The sequence below is a fragment of the Cervus elaphus genome, chromosome 10, assembly GCF_910594005.1.
Source record: "Cervus elaphus chromosome 10, mCerEla1.1, whole genome shotgun sequence".
Lineage (NCBI taxonomy): Eukaryota > Metazoa > Chordata > Mammalia > Artiodactyla > Cervidae > Cervus > Cervus elaphus.
Window position 1 is genome coordinate 17,916,009 of NC_057824.1, and position 21,861 is coordinate 17,937,869.

The 21,861-nt window shown below is 48.4% G+C and overlaps 1 protein-coding gene across 1 annotated transcript in view; it reads right to left on the reverse strand.

Moving 5' to 3' along the window:
- Window positions 1-21,861, reverse strand: part of LOC122701328 (CREB binding protein) — a 119,191-nt gene that overhangs the window by 26,063 nt on the left and 71,267 nt on the right. The window contains exons 5-16 of the mRNA XM_043914145.1: window positions 21,188-21,301; window positions 13,383-13,625; window positions 12,135-12,237; window positions 11,722-11,868; window positions 10,828-10,945; window positions 10,158-10,329; window positions 9,827-9,871; window positions 7,626-7,750; window positions 6,838-7,026; window positions 4,978-5,394; window positions 3,225-3,404; window positions 2,087-2,276 (exon numbers count right to left, since the gene is read on the reverse strand). Coding sequence (XP_043770080.1) covers window positions 2,087-2,276; window positions 3,225-3,404; window positions 4,978-5,394; window positions 6,838-7,026; window positions 7,626-7,750; window positions 9,827-9,871; window positions 10,158-10,329; window positions 10,828-10,945; window positions 11,722-11,868; window positions 12,135-12,237; window positions 13,383-13,625; window positions 21,188-21,301 — 2,043 coding nt within the window. The remainder of the gene's footprint in view (window positions 1-2,086; window positions 2,277-3,224; window positions 3,405-4,977; window positions 5,395-6,837; window positions 7,027-7,625; window positions 7,751-9,826; window positions 9,872-10,157; window positions 10,330-10,827; window positions 10,946-11,721; window positions 11,869-12,134; window positions 12,238-13,382; window positions 13,626-21,187; window positions 21,302-21,861) is intronic.

The following is a 21,861-nucleotide window of genomic DNA, read 5'->3' on the forward strand; positions in this document are numbered from 1 at the left end:
AGGCAGAGGTGGTTACAGAGAGTGCGGACACATGGCATTTCCATCACTGCAGAAAGTTCGAGCACTGCCTGAGGGCTTTTCTAGGGTCTGTGAAATCCAATTCCATGATGCAAAATGATTTTCATGGCAACACTAGGTCATGGTCTGCTTTTTGCACTGTGTGTTGACCTACACTCAGATGGGGCAGGAGCAACAGGGAATACCGTGGATACCAGGGGCAAGACGACCAGGCCGCAGCTCCAAACTCGGCTCAGTGGCCGCGCACTCTCCAGGGCTGCCTTGCATACACAGGTGAAATGCCACCTGCACTTAACAAATGTCCTTGATGAAGGAGCAAAAATCCTTACTGTTATTAAATCTCAGCCTTTGGCTACAGGTCTTTTATTCTGCATGACAAACCTGAAAGCTGTCAGAAAGCATTTCTGCTGCAGGCGGTCGTCGTCTTCAGAGAAAGCACTCGTCTGAGTGCTGAGTTAAGAGCTGAAGTAACTGCAATTTCTCATGGAACACACAAAACTAGAGAGAATGGCTGACAGACAAGCTATGGTTACTCAGGTCTGGGTACACGACAGACATTTTCTCAAAAATGAACAAGTACACCAGTTACTGCCAGGACAACTGACGCTATTTGCTACCAATGATAAAATTTGGACTTTCATCAAAAATTAGAATTTTTGAAAAACTTGTATCTGCCACACAAGCTTGACACCTTGTCAAAGTTTACAAGACTTTTTAAAGCGAGTCACAGTGATATTAATAAATGTGATTTGAAAAAATATCACATAATAAAGTATGCCAACATTTGGAAGATGAGCCAAATTCCCAAATGACCAAAGGATCGTGCTTTAAAAAAAAAAAAAAAAGTCATACAACGGCAAAAGAGCCACTCCGAGTACAAGACAGAAAAATTGTAGAGCACGAGAAATTTAGGGCTATGGATTCAGACTTCACACTGCAACCAGCCTTTAAGAAACTTCTACTTGTTGAATTTTCGTGGAGTATCAAGAAAGAATTGTCTACAAGTATCTGAAAAGGCTATTAAATATTAAAATACTCTTCTCTATTAGCGACTTATCTGGGTGGGGCTGGATTTTCTCCATGTCCTTCAAACAAACAACAGAATACAGCAGCGAAAGGACAGGTAGATAGGAGAGTCCAGCTGTGTTCACTTAATTCTCCGAGAAACAAAACTGTGAAAAACAATGTCACCATCCCAATTATTTTTGTTGTGGAAGTTATTTTTCACCAAAGTGTGTTACTTATGGGTGCCATGAAACAGATTCACTTTTAAATAAATATTAAAAAAGACAACTAGCAGAGCAGAAGTGATGGATGATCCATACAAACAGTAACTTCTCTGGGATGGTCAACCTTTAGGGATGTGAAGAGGTCTCAGACCACAAGCCCGCGGCCTGCTGTCCTCTGGGATCCCCAGGGTCCCAGCGCAGCAGGACTGCACAGCATCAGCCTGAGTTTTTCTGGCATCATTCCTAAACACATCACCTGTACCCCTGAACCACTGAGCCTCGTCTCACATTTCTGTCACCTGACAATTTTCTGACACTGTTTCCTCCTCCCTACTTTGGACACATCTCAGATGGACTCTATCTGACCTCCGCCGTGACCTTGGCTCAGCCTGCTTACTCAGAACCCCAGCATCTTCCCTTCTCTGCTGCCCCCCTCCCGCTGCACTGGTCACTGGTTCTATGCTCCCAGCCCGACTCTGGGCACTCTGTTCCACCTGCACCAGCAGAAACCTACAAACTTACTGGCCCACGTGTTGCCATGGTGGTAACTCCCCAACATCAAGCTCCCAGTCACCTTATCAATGGAGCCCATCAGTGGGTGTCCACGGCGTGCCAAGTAAAGCCAGCACCACCCTGGACAGGCTGGGTGTGGACTGCCCCTCAGAGCCCTAGCACAGACGCTGTGGGCTGGTGCCCTGGTTTCTAAAACCGGGGGAATGGCCAGTAAGAAGGGCAACAGGAAGGGATGGAATTCTTTTTCTGCTTTAGCTTTACATCCACAGCATGCACTCCTAACAGGAGGGAAAAGCAGCTCCACGTGAGTCCCCGAGAAGACCTACTTTTCCTGCGCGGCTGCGAAGGGGACGTGGACTGAGACACTGCCCCATTGGCGCTGCCCTCTTCTTCCTCTTTAGCTTCCACTTTCACTTCAGCTTTCTTTTCATCCACCTCCATTGCTTCCGACTTCTGCTCTGTTGGGTCTGTTTCTTCTTTAACTTGAGAAGATCCTTGTAAGTCCTCCTCCATCATCTTGAGGAAAACAGAGTGGCAGACACAGATACATGACTATGAGAGACCTCTGTTATCACCCAGCCTTCTCAGAAGGCCCTTAAAAGTCTCTACAGGCTTGTTAAAACCTCCCCTAGTCAGAGCTGCATCGATCACTCTCTCTTTCCCACAAGGAGAGGTGGAATGCCTGTGAGTCGCTTTAATACAGTGCCAGTGCATTATGGGCTTAAAAACACACATTGCACATACCATTACCTCTTCAGTAGTTTTACATATATTTCTAGTTTGGGACAAGAATTTCCTCGAAAACTGTGGGAAGGATGGAAAGTCCAACTGCTCAGAGGCCTGGCAGGTGAAGCCCACGAGAGCAGCAGCAAGTGCGGAGGGAGCAGTGGGGAGCGGGGGGCGCTCCGCAAACTGGAGCGGCCGTGGCCCGCCTGAGCGCCATGTCGGCGCTCCCACCTGGACGGCTCTGCTGCCACACGGTGCTGGCAAAGCTCCTCATTTTTCAAGAAAAACCAGAAGTCTAGAGTATTATTTGTAATTTCCCATTTTAAAAATACTGTGTGGGCCAAACAAAATACATTTATAGGCTGGGTTCAGCCCACGGTCTGCCAGTTTTCAACTTCTGCCACAGGTTAATTAGTGGAAGAACACACCCCCCTGAGCAGCCTGCCTCTGGAGAATTATAAATGAATGAAGAACAGCAGTGAAAAAGTTGTTGGATGATTTAAACATTTAAAATATAAGCCAGTGCTCTTCACTTCTGGCAAAATAAAAACAAACCCATACCTAATATCTAAAAATAAAGAGCCAATCTGTTTGTAATCTCCTTCACACCTGAACCGTGACCGAATGGGGCAGGGAGACACAAGCAGGGACGCGCAGGGTGGACACTGGCGCCTCCCCCGGGCGCCCCGGGACCCCGCTGTGTGCAGCACGGCCGCCACGCCCAGGAAAGCCACCTACCGCAGCCCCGGGCTCTCCCTTGGGCTCCCCAGCATCGGGCTCTGTGTCCTCCGTCTTGATCTCGGCCTTCATCTCCAGCAGTGGCACCTCGGGGCCCGGCTGCTGGGAGTTGGTTTCGGCACTGGCCACTGAGGATGGAGTGGGGACCCTGTTATCAATGCTGGCTGCTGTCTGGGAAAGCTGCGGGGAAACCAAAATCATTTATCTTTGTAAACAACACAGATGATCTTAAACCCTGCTACTCACCCAACACAGATCCATGTTAATCTTTCTCAAAACTAACCTAACAGGCACCCCTATTTGAGAGAACTGAAGAATATATGTTAAAGGAGGAGTTCCAGAGAAGTCAACATCAGGCAGAAACACAATTGACTTCTTGCCAACAATGCAGAGATGCAAGAGCAGAAGCTTTCTACACTGTGACAGAAAATTATCTTCTGGGAATTTTCTACCTAAGTCAGAGAACCTCCTATTTTAAATTCAATTCCTTCCAACAATGATACTAATGGTTTTGCGAAAAGGATGAATAATAAATATGTGTGTGTACACTGTCAGAAGGAGAATAAGGAACCTATATGGACTTCCCTAGTGGCTCAGATGGTAAAGCGTCTGTCTACAATGCAGAAGACCCGGGTTCAATCCCTGGGTCGGGAAGATTTCCTGGAGAAGGAAACGGCAACCCACTCCAGTGTTCTTGCCTGGAAAATCCCATGGACGGAGGTGCCTGGTAGGCTACAGTCCATGTGGTCGCAAAGAGTCGGACACGACTGAGCGACTTCACTTCACTTCATGGAACAAGAGTGTATAACTAGCCTGTTAATTGCAGGAACAGTGGTGGAGGAGTAAATAAACATTAAGAGACGAAATCTCAAAAAAAAAAAAAAACTCTTACGTTTTCAAGGATTTACCTGATAAGAGTTTTAAGTAAACAAACAAAAACATAACATTACAAAGGGATCTTATTCAGAGATAATCTAAAATAAGAAACAATAAGAACACTCCCTATGGAAAAATAAAAAGTGTCATCTTGGGATTAATTTTGACATTTTATAAATAAATATCCTCAGTCCCCACAAGTAAAGTTAATGCATTTCAGGGGGAAGGAAGTTTTTAAGTTAGGATGGTGAGAAAACAGATACCATGACTCGGTGAGAAACAGCAGCCTCGGGCCCCTGGGGTCGGTGGGGATGGCCCCGTGTGGGGGAGCCTGGCCAGTGCCATCAGCAGAGCACGGGACCGGGACACAGGATGTGCTGCGGCCCTGCCACGGCCAGCTCCCAGGAGGAGGGGGGAGATCTGAGACACAGAAGTGCTACCTGGCTGTGCCATTTTGTCATGAAAAAGAAAGAGCTTCCAGCTGGAAAACAAGGCTGATGGGCAAGGTCAAAGTATGTACAACTAGGAACCTGACTTGTTTACCAAACCCTCAGGACAACTAAATCTCAGAGACGACCACCTGTGACAGGTGATGTTCCTATGGATAGTTTACATATTCTACAGAGGACCCATGTATGAGCTCTTTCAGTTGCTGATTTCTACAAGCTGGTTTAACTGGGAAGATAATCACAAGTCATGTCCTGCCAAACTTGGCCTCCAGAGCCCATTCTGGAACCACCATACAGCCCGTGACAGCTCCATCAGGGTGCAGACACACATGCTGTGCGGCTGCACCAAGGCCTTCACGACCACTTGTTCACGGGCAAGTTCTCATCTGCAACTCCGTGGGCAGACGGCCACAGGCCGAGGGGCTCACCGGGGTGCCAGGGGGCTGCGTGTGCACGGGGGTCGGCTGCTGCTGCGATGACTGCGGGGTGGCCACCGACGGAGGCTGCACTGGGGTCTGAGGCTGCGGGGTCACCTGGGCCTGGGCGGCTGCCTGGACCGTAGGAGTACTCTGCGTCTGGCTGGCGCTGGGCACAGAGCCGGGAGTTGGGGTGGGAGTCTGCCCGGAAGACGATGCGGGAGTTGATGGCTGGGTAGGCGCTGCTGGCTGGGGGGGCGTCACCCCAGGAGCTGCTGGGTGCTGCAGAGATGGCATGCCGGCAGCCGTGGAGGCGGGAGGTGGGGTCTGATGCAGCGGCGGCTGTGTCACTGGTGGGCAAGGCAGCTGGCTGGCCTGGGGCCCAAGCATGTTCAGGGGGTTGGGAAGAGCAGTCCCCGGCACCTGCCCCTGACAGGCAGAAGGAAAGGAGCAAGTTAAAACTGTTCTCCCCTCCGTCTGAAAATGTGGCAGCAGACATAAAGAATTAAATATATGAGAACCTGACACGGTTTCTGGATGAGGTCTGCTGACTACACGGGAACGTTCCGCTTGTAACATGTCACTGACCTGCACACTTACAGTAACCTGCGTTTGTAGTAATCAGGCTTTGACTTATGTAAGTGTAGAAATCTCTGGCTTAAACAAACACACATACACTCCACTTACTAGCTCATGTTCCATAATATCCACCCACAGCTAAGACCACTGGAAAAGCTATTTATCTTTTTTAAAAAAATGAGTTACTCAAAACACTGAAATGTTTCAGTATGGTAGTTCTCAACTAGGGACATGCTTTGGAATTACCTGTGGGCCAACTAAAAAGCTATTCTGAATCTAGAGCAGAGATCTGCCAACCACACAGGGCCCAAGGCCAAACCCAGCTAGCTGCTGGTCTCTGTCAATAAAGCTTTATTGGCCAGCAGCCTCTCCATTCACTCACGTGTGAATGCACATGTCTATGACTGCCTCTGTGTCACAGCAGTGGAGCAGAGCAGTTCCCCCTGGTCTACCAAGCTGGAAGTATCTACAGGACAAACCTGTCGACCCCTTTGCTAGAGAAATAAAATTTATGCAAATTAAGAATTAATTAATCGGTATCAGGCTTCCCTGGTGGCCCAGTGGTTAAGAATCCACCTGCCAGTGCAGAGGGCACAAATTCCATCCCTGGTCGGGGAAGAGTCCACGTCGTGGGGCAACGAGGCCTGGGCTCCACAACTACTGAAGCCCTCCTGCCTAGAGGCCATGCTGCACAAGAGAAGCCATCCCAGTGGGAAGCCTGGGCACTGCACTGACAGTAACTTCCACTCACTGCAACCAGAGAAAGCCTGCATGCATTAAGGAAGACTCAGCACAGACACACATAAATAATAATAAATAAAATTTTAAAAAACAATTAATTAATAGGTATTTACTTGGTGAATCTAGTGTAGTCACTGCCTCTTATTCATCGTTATTCACGTTAAGCTAAATAACGAATTCGATCTCTCAGGGGAACACTTGGTCTGTTTTAAATACATGCACGTTTGTACACAGCAGCAATCTGATGCACTCTAACAATTAACAGAAGTCAGGGAAAGGCAGTAAAATGAGTGGAAAATAGTCCCCACCAGCATTATATTGAATAATTAGAAACACATTCAACAAGAAGGGAACTACTCAAATGGCCCAGTTAGCCGGACTTCACCTGGGCAGTTTAAACCAACAGGTGCCAAATCATTAAGCGTGAACTCAAGGGATCTTTTCTCACTCCCTCTTCAAAAACCAATGTCTCTCAGGATCACATGTGAAGCTTAGAATTTAAAATATACAAATAAAAATCAAGAAAATGACAACTAAAAGGGTGGACAGTACCTGTGGAACGCCAGCCTGCGCCGCCGGCTGCCCCATGCCCACGCTGCTCACACTCAGCGCCCCGCTGGACGACGGGAACTGGCTCTGCGGCAGGAACTGGCTCTGCGCAGGCGCCTGGGCCATCATGCTGTTGGTGTGCGCGCCCATCATGTTCGGAGGCTGAGGCATTCGGGACGGAGAAATGGCCATCTACAAGACAATGTGTGCCACTGCCTTCAGAGGGCTGCAGGGCCCATGTCTCCAAGGTGAACCAGAAGAGAGAGGAATCCTCAACTCCCCCTTTCACAGGAGGGGACTGCCATGCGCTAAGACCTCCCAGCTCCCAGGCATTCTGCACGCTTTTTCATGCAGGTCTCTAATGAGCCAGGTCCACACAGTCCTCTGAACAGAAATCAACAGCATGCCATAGTGTAAAGTTCAAATACACCTTTTAGGAGTTCTTGGACTCATTTAGAAAGCAGCCTCAGGAGAGGACGCTCTGAGAGCCAGTGGACACTGACACCTTTCCCCCATTCTGTCACACATCCCCAGAACTCCCCGTCTTCTCACAAAGTCACAGGTGCCAAGGAATCTCTCATTTCAGTAAAAATAAGTAACGGTCAAATAATCCTTGTAGTAATAAGGACCAGAGAGAGAGAGGGAGAGAGAGATGGAGTTGCCAAAGCACAATCCAATCCAAAGGAACAAGCGCCACAGGATTCCCGGACAACCTCCAAGCTCCCGAGGGGAGAACTGTCCTGCTGCAGCGAGGCCTTCTCAGCATAGCTGAGGGGAGGACAAGCACTTACCCCTGGCACGGAGCCCATGCTGTTCATCGGGACAGAGTGGTTCATGGGGGATGCCGCACGCGGTCCCATGGGCGCTTGTGGCAACTGTACATTCCCCAAGGATATTGGGTTAAATGAATTCATCCCTGTAAACGTACCCACAACAGTTCATTAGGAAAAGCACCCGCAGGAAAACAGAATGACAATTTGCCAAAGAAACTTGAAGCCAAATAAGATGGAACACATACACTACATACACAACTGAAAGGAGATCAGTCAATCAGAAAAGATGGCTAAGCAACAGATTGCTCATATCTGGGAAAAACAGCACCACCATGGTGGTGGTGAGGTGGGGGGTGGGGAGCGGGCAGGGCAGTGTGAGGAGAGGAAGGTGGCGCTCAGGGGAGCTGCGAGCAGCTGAGGCAGGGTAGCACTCGGAGCCACAGTGTCCGAGGGTCCGAGAGAGAGCGCAGACGGGTGGGCGGGGCAGTGGGAAGGGGCACCCACCGTCCATGGAGGAGGTCTGCTGAGGCCAGGGCACCCCTCTGAGCCAACCCCTCAGAGCCTTCCGGACCACCTGACTCCCAGCAGGAAGCCCACTCCCATCACTCCAGGCCCCCCAGCTCTTTGGCTGGGCTTACATTTATTGTTAGAATCTGGGATAAGACTCAAAACATGGCTTTAATTTTGCAAGGACATGAAGCATTTAGAAAGTGCCCAAGGGTTGGCAGTTCTCAACTTCAGCCTCCTCTCTGCCGACTGGAAAGATCTCACTTACATGACTGCCTTGGCCTTCCCAGGGGTGCCACATCACAAACGACACCTCTTACCAGCCGCTATATGACTCCAGGCCACAGAGCCTCTCTCTCTGTAATTTCCCACAGTTCTCCATGAACTCTGAGTTCAATGTAAATGCTACTTCAGTAAGTCTCAGGACTTAGCCCAGTCCCATGACCGTGAACAGAATCCTGAGGTACTGCCTTAACTGTGGAGCATGAGACAGCATCAAAGAACATGGGCCTCCCTCAGCACCAGCGAGAAATGTCCCAAGTAACCAGGACTTTCCAGGAAGCCTACAGAACAAAGTGCCCTGCTCTTCTGGAGGGTTTTACTGACAAGAGGAGATTTTACTGAGCAAGCGAAAGAGATGCATGAAGCAATGGCACCATAACAAGTTCCTCTCCACAGACATGGACGTGCTGGTGACAGGGGCGTGCAAGCGCTCCCTTCGAAGGCTCCTCCTTCCACACTCTGCTCAACAGCCCCTCCTCAGATCCCAAAGCAGCAGACTCGTCCGTCTTGTCCCCAATACAGCACCCTCTCTCTCCTAAGGCTCAATTTCTCTGCCTTCTTGACTTCTTTCACTCTTCACATCTGGTCCATCTACACGAGTCCCTGAAAAGTTTCCTCCACAGTATCAGCAGCAGCTCTAGCAGGTACAGTGTGGTATGCAGGACGATCACCACAGCTGTTAGAATGGTCCCTCGCTCCCTGAGGGAGCGCACAGCAGCAAGGCCTTGCTTTGGAATCTCCTAGATAATGTCACCACCTCATTTCACAACCGGCAGAAACATCCCACTGTTCAGGTCTCAACCTGCTAGGAGCTGTAAAAGCTCTGAAATGACCCTCACCCCCAAACTCAAATGACTGCTTCAACCACGACCAAAGACTCTCAACTTGAGAAAGAACCTCTGGAAGCTGCTCAGACCAGTTGCCAGGAGCACAGACCCATGAGGGCTGTTGAGCACAGACCCTCCTCAGTGAGCCTGGTAGGCATGGCACCTGTGCTCGTTAGCCCAGAGCAGCCTCACCCGTCCCCCAAACAGGGTGCTCGGGCTTCAGGATAGGCCTGACGCTCTACTTTCAAGTGCTCAGAAATGTTTCTTTCCTCCACCTACAATGCTTTTTTTGGAGACTCTTTCAAGAGAAATGTCTTCTCTTGTCCATCCAAAAAAAAAAAAAAAAGTGAACTCCTCCTTCTGATCTCCTTGGAGAGCTTTGCTGTGATCTCCAAACTTCCAAAAGCAACAGATGGCACACTACCTGTGGACATGCCCTATGCTCATCAGTGGAAAGGAAAAAAAAAAAAAAAGGAAGCAATAAGAAAAGAGAAACTGAAGGAAAAATGGAAGGAAAGAAATACACAGGGAAGAGGACAAACCAATAAACTTTGTGCTGCAGAATGTTAAACCAAAATATGATTTGTAACAACAGTTAAATACCTTGAGAAACCTGCATACGATTCACTGGCAGAGGCATGGGCCCATCTACAATGGCAGAAAAAAAAAAAGGAGGTTACTTAAAATATTCCTTTAGATTTAAAGAGCAGAGCAGATCCCCAAGTGCTGTGCACGGATGCCAGCACACTCTTTAAAGGGCCTTTGTGTGAGAGACTCAACGTCTAAACATAGGCCACCGCAGAACACGGCCACCACCACATGCTTTCAAAGCAACAGGTTTCCTGGGAATGTAATTCTGTGTGCTGAGAAACACACACCAAACACAGAAAGACACACGAGGGAACAGACCCAGGGTGGGACACGCAGTCCTTACTTGGAGGTCTCACAGGCTGTGCCTGGGGTATTCCAGGGGGCTGCGTCCCGGGGGCTGGTAAAGCTGGCTGGTTACCCAGAATGCCTTGTTTGTGTAAACGCGATCTCCGCTTTTCTTCTAGCTCTTTTTGAATCTTGTAGATTTTCTCTGCTAGTAAGTGATAGTATTCATCCTAAAAAGCAGCAACATTCAATACTAGTTATTTGTAAACAAACTGATCTGGTTTTGTAGGTTCTAACAAACTAATGAACTTTTAAATTAAAATTATGAACACTGGCATAGGTAAAGTATTCACCACTTCTAACTCATAAACCAAAGACAAGGGATGCTATGGGACTTAACAATCAGGGGATGCCAAGTCCTCATGACAGTTCATTCCACAGCTGAACCTCTTCTTGCATATTCACTGACACAGGTGACAACACAGTACAAGCTCTGTAAACACTCCACTATAAAGTACACCCACAGACTAGAAAAACTTCATATACCTCATTTACCACTGTAGTGGGAATACTTAAGATTTTGCAGTTACAAACCAAGAGAGGTGTGCAGGGAGGACCTCAAGCGAGGAGACCAGCAGGCTGATGGAAGCCCCCACTCCTCCCCACATCCAGACCCGCAGTCACAGGCCCCCCAGGTGTCGTGCGGCTGAACACAAACGCTGACCCACCCTGCTGTTGGCAGACTCGTACATGTCCCCTTCCACTTTCTTAGCATAGGCCACCAGGTTCTCCATGCGACGATCCTTCAGGGCTGCAGGGTCAGGTGTCGGGAAGATGGCTTGGACACTGAAAGGATAGCACGCACTCTCAACCTACGTTTAGTACAATGTCAACATCCTGCCATTCCACATGTGACACAGGAAGAGAAGAAACCACCGTCTACCTTTGGGCACCATATACTGTTGAGACCCCCAACCTCTTGCCTAGTTCATGTGCAGTCACTCTTTGGAGATAATACTGATCTGTCAATTTATCCACAAGCCAAACACAACAATATTTCGCTATTAACACTAAGTGCTTGACCAACTCAAGAATAATATGATTTTTGATTAAGATAATGAAGGAGAAAAAAAAGAAAACTCCATCGGAATTGAGTTGATTAACGTCACCTTCATTTAACTTAAATTGCTGGAGAAATTCAACTATTAATTTCCCATGTTAATTGTACGATGGTATTGTGAAGCCATCTGTATTTACTAGGCCCAAATTCCTGCAATTCTCAGGGCTCCCCACAACTATAACCTTGAGCCATAAAATAAGACAAGCTTCTGAGTGAGTCCCAGCTCCCCATGCACCGAGAGCTTAGAAAACAGGCCTGTCCCTGTGACATGAGTCAAAGTTCATATTCATCTCCAGGATCCACCGGGCACTCAGAATCTGGGATCCTCCGGCCTCCCTAAACAAGCATGTGACCCCCTTCAGTTGCAAGGGTATGATCACCTGGGGCCCCAAAGAACACCTGGGAGTTAATCAGACACCCAGGAAACTGCAAAACTGTCACATCGCCATCAGTCACAAAGTGCTTCCATCACATGTGAATAACAGGTGAGAGGGCCACGTACAGTTTATGCACGAGATGGCTCCGCAGGTCCTGAGTGACGTGTTCGTGCCAGCTTTTCCGAACGCCGGTGCTGGAAGGAGGTGCTGCTGCAGGTATGGTGCTGAGGGTTCCAATGTTTCCGGAGTTTGAGCCGTCATTCATCAGGGGGCTGAGGGGAGAGTAAGAACAGGTCATCCAACTGAAAAAGTGACTCACAGGCCATTCATCTAACTAAGGTTCTTCAACCACATGCGACTTTAAACTCTGTTACCTGTTAGAAAGAAAGAGGGAGGGAGGGAGGGGAAAGGGAGAGAGAGAAGGGAGGGAGGGAAACAGCCCTACACTTTAGAAAGAATCAAGAGTTCTGTGTGGTTCCCAGCCCACTTTAACATGTGACTGTCACTCGATAGAAGCCAAATGAAACAAGGGTCTTACTTTGTGGCCCCAAGGGAAGTTGGAAGAGCTGATTCTGAAATCAAGTTTGGTGGCTGCTGATCTGTTGTTATTCCTCCTGCTGGAATGTTCATTGGGTTATTTCCTGAAAGACAAAAAGAAAAGGAATCAACCAACTCCTAAATTATACACCTCAAAGTCCTCATTAACAGACAAATAACAAGTCACATATAAATAAATGATTCTTATGAAAATTATTCTTATGACTCATAATAATAAATGCTATGGCAGGAACTCTGGGAGTTATATTTTCAATAATGGTGGTCAAATTGTATAAATTCAGTTGCTTCCCATCGCATTTGAAAACCAAAGAAGAGCATTTCTATAGAGGCTGGCTGGCATCATGAGTGCTTGGTGGCTGAGGAAAAAAATCAGAAATGATCCATCTGCAGTTTCGGTTTTGATTCTGGCTTCATTCCCGTCACATATACTTCATCATCTTTTTGTTTTGCATATCAGAAGATAAAAATCATAGAAAATAACTTTAGGTGAAGAAGACAAAACGTCAGTTTGTCTACAGTATTTGTTCTAAAGTAAGAGAAAGGTGAGACGCAGGTTAATAGTCTTGTCCCAGATTATACCACCAACAGAAGTGGTGTCAGACTGGAAGGGACATTTCAAGACTCCAACCCAGTCTTCTAGCCAGCAGGAGTCAGAGATGCATTAGGGCAACTGTTTCCCAACAGATGAAGTATCTTTAAGGTGAAAATACTTTATTAGGAAAAGAACAAAACCAGCACAACATCCCTGTTCTGAGATCCCTGTCAGCCTGTCCAGATTCAGACTGGTTGGCTCCAGTCACAAGTAGTCCACAACCAAGACATGCGAGGAGCTGCAGAGTCAAGGCAAGTGGTACTGCCCTAATTCCAACCTGTGAGATTTTGCATTCTGAGCCATGTGAAATGCCCTTTATGAAAACTATCCAGACACAAGCGACAAAAATGTTGGTTCATTTGCAAATGTGATTCATCTCACAAGCCTGTAACATCTTCAGTGTACCTGACACTTTAGCCTTTTCCTGGAATTTTTTTATTTTAATCATTTAAAAGATACCATTCACCATAATATATATATATATATTTGAATTTTATTATATATATATATTTATTTAAATTTAAAATTTGAATGTAAAGTAAAAACAGTAGCTGAAAACAGCACTGGGCTCCAGAAGGCTCGTCATTCCCGACACTGCATTTGCACAAGGAAGTTCTCAAGAGTCCTTTCACCTACCCAGGGGGTTGAGACTCCTCATCTGCTGGTGAGTTTGAGGCTGTGCTGGTTGCTGGCCAGGAACCTGAGGCTGCAGCTGCGTCTGGGGCTGGTTCAGGTAGGGGAGTCCAAGAGCAGCATATGCTCGTTGCATGGAGCTGGGGTCTATCGGATTTGGGTTACTTAAAGAAGTAGCATTCTGTTGGCCTGTGCCAACAGAACCAATGGTGTTTTGAATTCCACTAGCTGGAGACCCCAGGATGGCTATAAAAACAAACAGACAAACACAAGAGGTATGTAAAAGGGAAAAGTCCACAAATGAGCTAAAAACTACTGAAAAACAAGTAAAATTTTATCAGAAAACCACCTATGTATGTCATGAAGCATTGGAACCCCGCTACCAAGAAACTGTGCAGACAGAAGGAGCCCATCCTATTAATCTCATCTGTACAGCGGCACATGAAGAACAAAAATCTGAAGAGAATTCAAGCTTCTATGTTAGCAAACAATGGACCAGAAAATCAGTGATCATGCAATCAAGGTCAGCATGTATTAAACCTCGAGCCCCACAAGAAGTCAGTTCTGGGGAAACAACAAACATGGGAAAACACACATTCTTTGGAGGTCGTCAGCCACCACTGAGACGAGCTAAGCAGCCCCTCCTGCTGCTGCCCCCCCGGGCCCCTCACTGCTCGCTGGCACAGGGACAGAGGAAGAAACGCAGGAGCAGAGGAGACGCCCAGCTGGTCGGTTCTGTCACTTACTAACTTAGTCAATATCTTACTTACTAAAGGTGTCAAGTAACAATAACTTAATTAAGATCTCTGACACAATCTTCCAAAAAACAAAACTACATTTCCTTGAATCAGTGACGTACAGTGACCAGGCAACACCACGCCTCTCTCCTCCGAGTTTCCTATGTGGGAGGGCACCATGCTAAGCTCTCTGCTATGTGAAGCTGTTCAAGAAATACTGTGCCTGACTGAGGAAAATCTGTAGCAACATAAAAAGCCCCATTCCCAAGGGCTTCAAAGTTAACAGAGATGACCCAAACACCCATCTGTCCATCTGTCTGTCCATCCGTCCAAATGTCCTAATCAGTTTTCAACATATGGCAGAAGTTCTGTGTCATATCATTGATTCTTATTTGAAAGAGTTCCTTTCTTTCCAACTTCCCCAAACTTTAGAGTCACATCATGAACAGCAGCTTATAAAACTGATACTATAATATAAGATCTTTGAGACATAAAACACTATCACAAAATTTTTCTTTAAAATTCAGACCATTACTATAATAGTAATATCCTCACATCACCATCAGCGCAATAACATAAACAACTCAAATATTTGTCTGAGTAACTTCATGAAACCAAAATGTGTTTAAAAAAAAAAAAAAAGCCCTTGATAATTACATATTTCATACTATTTAACTTTTCTAATAAGAATATTCAGATCTCAAACTCATTAATGCTCATTAGACACAATTATACACACCAAGCACCTCATTATTATAAATGAAAAGCAATTCCCAAGGTACATTTTATGACAAGTATGTAGCTCTGAAATAAGTCATGTATAATACTTTTAAAGGTATTTTTCCTAATAGTTAATACTCCATGAAACTTTAAACACATGCCATTGTACTATTGAAACTGACATGCTGAATTGTCTAAAAGAACTACGATGGAAAAAGGAAAGTGACAATGGTGAGATGATTTATTTTTCTATTACTTTGCGGTGTAAGGAGGAACAGACCTAGACCTACACTGACACGCATACTGATCAACTGTGGAGAGAGAGGAACTTAAAGAAACAAGGTGTACAAGGCTTCGGGTTTTGGGTGAAGATGCAACAGCAGTGCCTTAACAACGATTTCTTTCTACTAAAATCCACTCGTGTCCACACTTCCCTAAATGCCATCCTTTTACCCCAAATTCCCCATCCTGGGAGGAGTGCCACTCCCAAGCTCAAGGCCACTTATGGGCCACTTACGGACTTCCTCCTCTAGTGGAAGCTGCTGACTTGGTCACTGTATTGTGTGTGTTAAAAGCGTTTATGTCCTAAATGTAAACATTACTGTGTTTTTTACTTTAAGAGAAAACATACCTGAAGACAGGCATTTGGTACTTGACATTTCTAACTAATTTAGAGACAAGGAAAAGAAAATACAAACAAATAAAAAGGTCTTTGACATACAGGCATGGCCCAATCTGAGTCCAAATGATGCTACGAGATAAAATCTATGCTTCAGGGACAAGGAACGCAGGCATTTCCTACGGGGGTGACGGCTGGAAGGGGAGTTACCTGGTGAAAGCCACCACAAACTCTTTAAGTTCTACAAGCTCAAGATGCTTCCGCTCACACTGCTAGTGTCCCGGCAGCAGCTGGCCTTCCCTGAACCCCTCCGTGGCCGCCGGGCCTCTGCTCCTCTATGGACACCTTCGACTCCTGCACTTGCTCCGTCCGTCCTTTCCTCCCTCACTTCCGAGCACAGACTCCACGACAGACACGGACAACAGGACAGAAGTGAGCAGTCTGTGCTCATGGAGCTCAGGGTCTGCTGGGAGAGCAATATCTCTAATAATGAAAGGCTACAGCCCTGGATCCCGTATCAGAGAAAGTGGTCTCTGATCAAGATGATCAAGACCATCTCCTCTTCCCTGCACATTCCCTGCAGCAGGACCCACATGCGCCTCACCGGGACTCTCCTCCCACCAGGGCGCTCGCCTCAAGCTGCAGCAGAGGAACAGGAGCCCTCCCAGCACCGCAGCGCTGAGGGCTCTGAGGCTGAGCAAAAACGTGAGGAGTGCTAACACAGCAACGTTCCACCTATCTGGTGTCACCGAGAATACAGCCTGCTACATGGATCAATTTTACACATTATTGACACTTACCTCTCTGTTTTTTGGCCATGCTGCGTGGCTGAGGGGATCTTAGTCCCATGCCCTCGCAGTCAAAGTGTGGAGTCCTAAGCACAGGGAACTCCCAATGTTTACCTCTTTAGATATCAACACTTCTTGTTCTTTTTACCATTTTTACATCTTGTTTCCTTTCTCAGAGCTGAAGGCTACGTTTCCCACCCAATCGATCCTTGTAATACCCCAGCACTCAGGGTCTCAGTGCATCTCAGTACAGTGTGGCCCCTCTCCCCGGGCATCAGGCAGCAGTCCTGCTGCCAGCACGCCTCCAGAGTGCCCCACTCCCCTTCTGCCGCAGCTACTAAGGACAGAAAAGGGCCAGGCTTCCCAGCTGGCTCTGTCCAGCACTCACTCCTCTGTGGGCATAGAGACTGGCCCGTGGACAGGCTCCACATACACTAGCCACTGCTGATGTGCAACCCTCGGCTCCCCACAAGTTCCAGCCCCCAATTAGTCTCAATAAAACTGCGCTCAATTTGGAAAGCCAACAAAAATGGACACGCTGAATTCCAAAACTTTGTCAGGTTGTTGGGGGCTACTCCATGGGGCAGGCAAAGCAGCCACTACTTGGTCATCACCTGGATTTCCACCAAGAGAGTCAGGCTCGAGTCTGCTCAGACCTGCAGACGTCTCTGCAGAGCTGCTCCCACAGCACAGGGCATCCCAGGCCCGTGCACCAGGGCAGAGGGACACCCGAGCCGAGGGCCAGGCCCCCCATCACAGCCAGCACCAAGCAAGAACGCGCGCACCCTGCAGCAGGCCATCCTCAGAAGTCAAACAGCTCAGAACTGGCAACCTGGCGCTGCCCAGAAGAGCAAGGACAGAGCTCCTCCAATGAAGGCTATCACCGGGGGCTGTCTCATACTTGAGCCACAGGCGGCCTCGCCATCCCCCTGCCCCCGCCCCCACTGAGGGCTGTCACAGAAGCGCTGGTGGTCTCTGGAGAGCCTACAGGTGAAGCAGGGGCCGAGCCTGCGAGTGCTTGTGGAGCACCAAATAGGCATCTGGAGGGCATGTTTTAAGCAGGACTCAACACCACGAAGGCAGGCATCTCAAACAATCAGAGGGGCCTAAAGCTGGATCACCGGAGAAGGCAATGGCAACCCACTCCAGTAGTCTTGCCTGGAAAATCCCAGGGACAGAGGAGCCTGGTAGGCTGCAGTCCATGGGGTCGCTATGAGTTGGACACGACTGAACGACTTCACTTTCACTTTTCACTTTCATGCACTGGAGAAGGAAATGGCAACCCACTCCAGTGTTCTTGCCTGGAGAATCCCAGGGATGGGGGAGCCTGGTGGGCTGCCGTCTGTGGGGTTGCACAAAGTCGGACATGACTGAGGCGACTTGGCGGCAGCAGCAGCAAAATTGGATCACAGCGTAGGGCCAAGTAGTGAGTGGCAAGCCAGCAGAGGTATTCAAGCCAGGGGTCTGGGGAGGCTGACTGAGACCCCCGAGGAGGCCCAGGCAGCCACGGGCAGTGGGCAGGCTGGGGTGGCCCTGGGCTGATACTGCGGCACCCATTCTGACAGTCCTTCTGCTCTGAGCTGGGAAACCCGTGGCTGCCCAGAGCAGGCCTATCTCAAGAGCTCCAGGACTGACGTTCCGCCCTGCGAGGCATTCAGAGCGGCAAACACGCAGAATTTGTTAAGATGCAGTCTAATAACACAAGAGGCCTGGGGGAAGGTCCAAGTCTCTGCGTTTCTTATCAGCAACAAGAGGGTGCACCTGCAGTTGGGCTGAGGACCATATGCGGAGCAGCAAAACCCCCCTGAGGAGGCAACATGAACTCAGACAGGGAGTCTGTTCTGTGCCGCCACAGCCCGCCCACTGCCACCCTGCACAGTTCTGGGAGTCAGGTGCCAAGACTGACGCTTGCACCCTGCAACGTCCTCATTAGTCAATAAAATCTGACAATCTCTATAAGGGATGGATAATGCAAGATCAGTGACTGCAGAATCTCTGGACAATAACTTGTGGGAAAAATTACACGAAGTCTACTCCACACAGGACACAGAAGTCTGGGTTTCCTCTCAGTGGCCCCTGTGTAGGCGCCACAGGTGACCTGGGCAGGCCTTCTCAGCAGAGACATCAACGGGAGGAGTCAGAGAAGCAGGGTGTGTGCACCAGGCAGGGCGAGCGTCTGCGGGGAACCCTGCTTGGACAGCACAGCCTCGGGGGACACAGGTGGATCTCAGATGGTCCCTGGGGGTCCTGACCACCCACTTACAAACCTCACTTGCATAGGAATCTGAGTCCAATCAGAGGTGTCCCCTTGCAGGCATGTCAGCCTCGCTGTCTAGAAAGTTCTTCCCTTGTCACTTAATTGAAGCTGGGCTTTGCCCAGCCCCACCTCCCACACACACTGACCCTCCCTGTCAGGACTGCCGACACCACTGATTCTATCTCACTCCCCTGAGTGATACCACTGTTGCTTCACGTTTTATTTCTGGCTGCACCCCACAGCATGAGGGATCTTACTGTGCCCTCATGAACCATGTGCCTCACGAACCTCATGTGCCCTTTGAACCATGGATCAAACCTGTGCCCCTTACAGTGGAAGTGCAGGGTCTTCACCACTGGACCACCAAGAAGTCCGAGATTGATTCCATCGTCACATTTTTAAAGTACAGCTGACCGTTGAACAAGACAGGTTTCAACAGCATGGGTCTGCTTACACAGACAGTTTCCAACAGTAAATACAACAGCCACACATTATCCATGTTGCTCGAAGCTGTGGCGGAACCACGCTGCCAATGGGCTGGGAGGGCTGTGGCCCTGACTGTGCAGAAGGATCAGAGCCCTCATCCTGAGCTGTGCAAGGGGCAACTGGACAGAGTCCATCAGCCGCTGGAGGGGCAGAGCCACGCTTCCCCACTGTTGCTACGGCCCATTTCACGCACGATGGGCACAGTTTGCTTCAAGAGAGGAGAACAGCAGCAAACATTTACAGAGAAGACACTGCTACAACTCTCTCGCTCATCCTATCAAACTCCTTGTCCTCGCAAAACCATAGTGCTGGAGCCAAAGGAATACACTCAGAGCAGAAACCTAACTTGAGAAGCATTAAAAACAAAAACATACACAAAGACACAAAATACACACTAAAATACCCCACTTTCATTTCTTTCATGAAAATTTGCTAAAACCTTGTACAGAGTTCGTCTATATGCGCCCCGTGACTTTATATTGTGAAGTCGCCCTGACAACACCTTACATTATGACTGGGAGAAACGCTGTGGTTTACCACTTCTGAGGGCTCATGCTGGATCAATCATTACAACAAGCAGGCAGTTACAAAGATGTTAGAAAAAAACCCACACTCATTTCTTTTTTTTTTTTTTAAATAAAAACCACACAAAGTGTTTCTTAAAAAGAGAAATCTCAAAAGTTTACAACTGTCATGGCAATACATATTAAAAACCAAAGGATCTCAGAAAATTCAGTCCCAAATTAAAGGTTAAGAACACTATCCTAATTCATTATTCATGGAATGAATACTGTACAACCACAAACTCGATATTAAGTATCTTGACACTTAAAAGGACTATAACTGAAATACATCCTAAAACATAAGAAACCATAACCATCACATGTTAGTAAGAAAGAAAACATTTTACACTAACTTGGAAGAAACTCAGACTGTAGTCCACTAGAACTGTTCTCTCAAATATCTGCTTCTAGAAGACACAGATTCCTAGATCTTCACTTTATGTAAGAAATGTCCTAGAAAATTGTGTATTAATTCATTTTTTGCTTAATAAAAGTATAATTTAACTGATTTAGGAAATCTGATTTAGGACTTTTAAAGGAAACTTAGTATGACTGCTTCTACCGGGGAGCAAGGGAGGGAGGATGGGCCCGTGGCCCTGGACTGCCTTTCCTGGGCCACGGACACTCCTGTGTGTGCGGGGTGCTGGGGGCTCGGGAGGGAGTGGGGCCTGGGGGCTCCACCACCTTTCCCAGTGCCACTTGGAAACAAGCAGAAAGAGAAGCAGCATACGTGTTCTGAGGCAGCACCAGGTCTGCCCAAGAAGAATGAGAACAGTGGACACGTAACCACAATCAGGGCGGGTGGGGCGAGATGGCCCAGATGAGGTGGAGAAGACGCAGACAGGGCTGGAGTTCCGAGGGCAGCTCCAGCCCGCGGCGACACGAGAGCCAAGGGACACACCCCGAGAGCACAGTTGGACTCGAAGACAACTGGAAGGGACTGAGCGTCGGGGAGAGACGCTCACCCTTTCCCTGCTCCGATGCCCGGGGAGCCCCCGGGAGCCACACAAGGCCTCCTGGGGGGCACTGCCTCAGCACCCGCTAAGCGCACCCAGGCCGATGGGAAGATGACGAAGCAAGGGCGCGGCAGTCCTGGCGCAGAGACCCTCCACCTGCGCTGAATGAACTGTCAGCTGCACAACTAGGTCTGGGAATCGCATTGCCTCCACAACACCTGCATGTGGAATTTACACCAACCCATCCTGACTGATTCTTCTAGAACAAGGGGTCCTCAAAACTTACTTCAGGGCGATTTCAAAAAGTGTCCCGTCTACTCCACCCCTCAACCCAAAGTCACTGTCATTACAGTGACAAACGCTGAGTATCTGTCAAGAAACTCAGAGAGCCACCCGCCAGCTCTCGCCTCTCTGATCCAAGTGACGTCCCTCTTCTGCACTCGCTGCTCTGCTGTGGCCGAGTCCAGAGGGCTGGGGAGGGGGATTCCCGCGCTGGGGGCGGGGTCACCGAGCAGCGGGGGCGCCCGAGTGCCGGCTGTGCCGAGCTCGCCCCTCGGCTTCCGCCCGGGCGCCCCAGCTCCCACCGCGCGTGTGGCGGCTGGTCTCTGCCCTGCTTCCTGCCTGATCCTCTGTGCTCTCAGCGTCTCGTCGCCAAGCTTCTCTGCCCCCCGAGCTCACTTACTTTGTTGGTTTCGCTTGTCACTGGCATTTTTCAAAGGGAGGCAAACAGGACAGTCATGTCGTGTGCAGTTCTTCCAATGAGAGATGATTTGTCGTGAAGATGCGCAATGGGCAACTATGACCAGAAAAACAGCGAGACGTTATTTTCTATCCAGACCGGTGGCGTTCAATCACACCTACATTATAAGGCCAGCGTCCGCAAAAATGGGCATAAGCGTGACTGCAGCACGGGGCAGGCCGTCCTCAACTTACAAACAGACTGCTTGCCAGAAAGTCTGTAAGTCGACTACTGAGGATTCCAAACAAAAACTTCCCAGAGAAGCAATGTTATGAATGATGGTGAACAAGGTTTAGCCCACAAATCAAAATCAAAAACAAAACAATACTACCTGGCCTGAAATACCACACAAGTGGAATGAAAGGCAGAACAAATAATAATTCTGCAATGTCACTATTTACAATAAAAAGTTTACATTATGTTTAATAATGCTCAAGGACGAAACCATCTAAACACTAGAGTTGAAGAAACACAGCGAAGCAAATGAGAGGTCTGTAGAGACCCTGTGGGGGCCCGGGCACTTCTCAGAGCACTCGAGATGGCAGCTGCGGCTGGACCCTCTGTCTCTATCTTCGCTTCCACTTCTTCCTAAAGGTCCAGCACGACCCTCCTCTGCT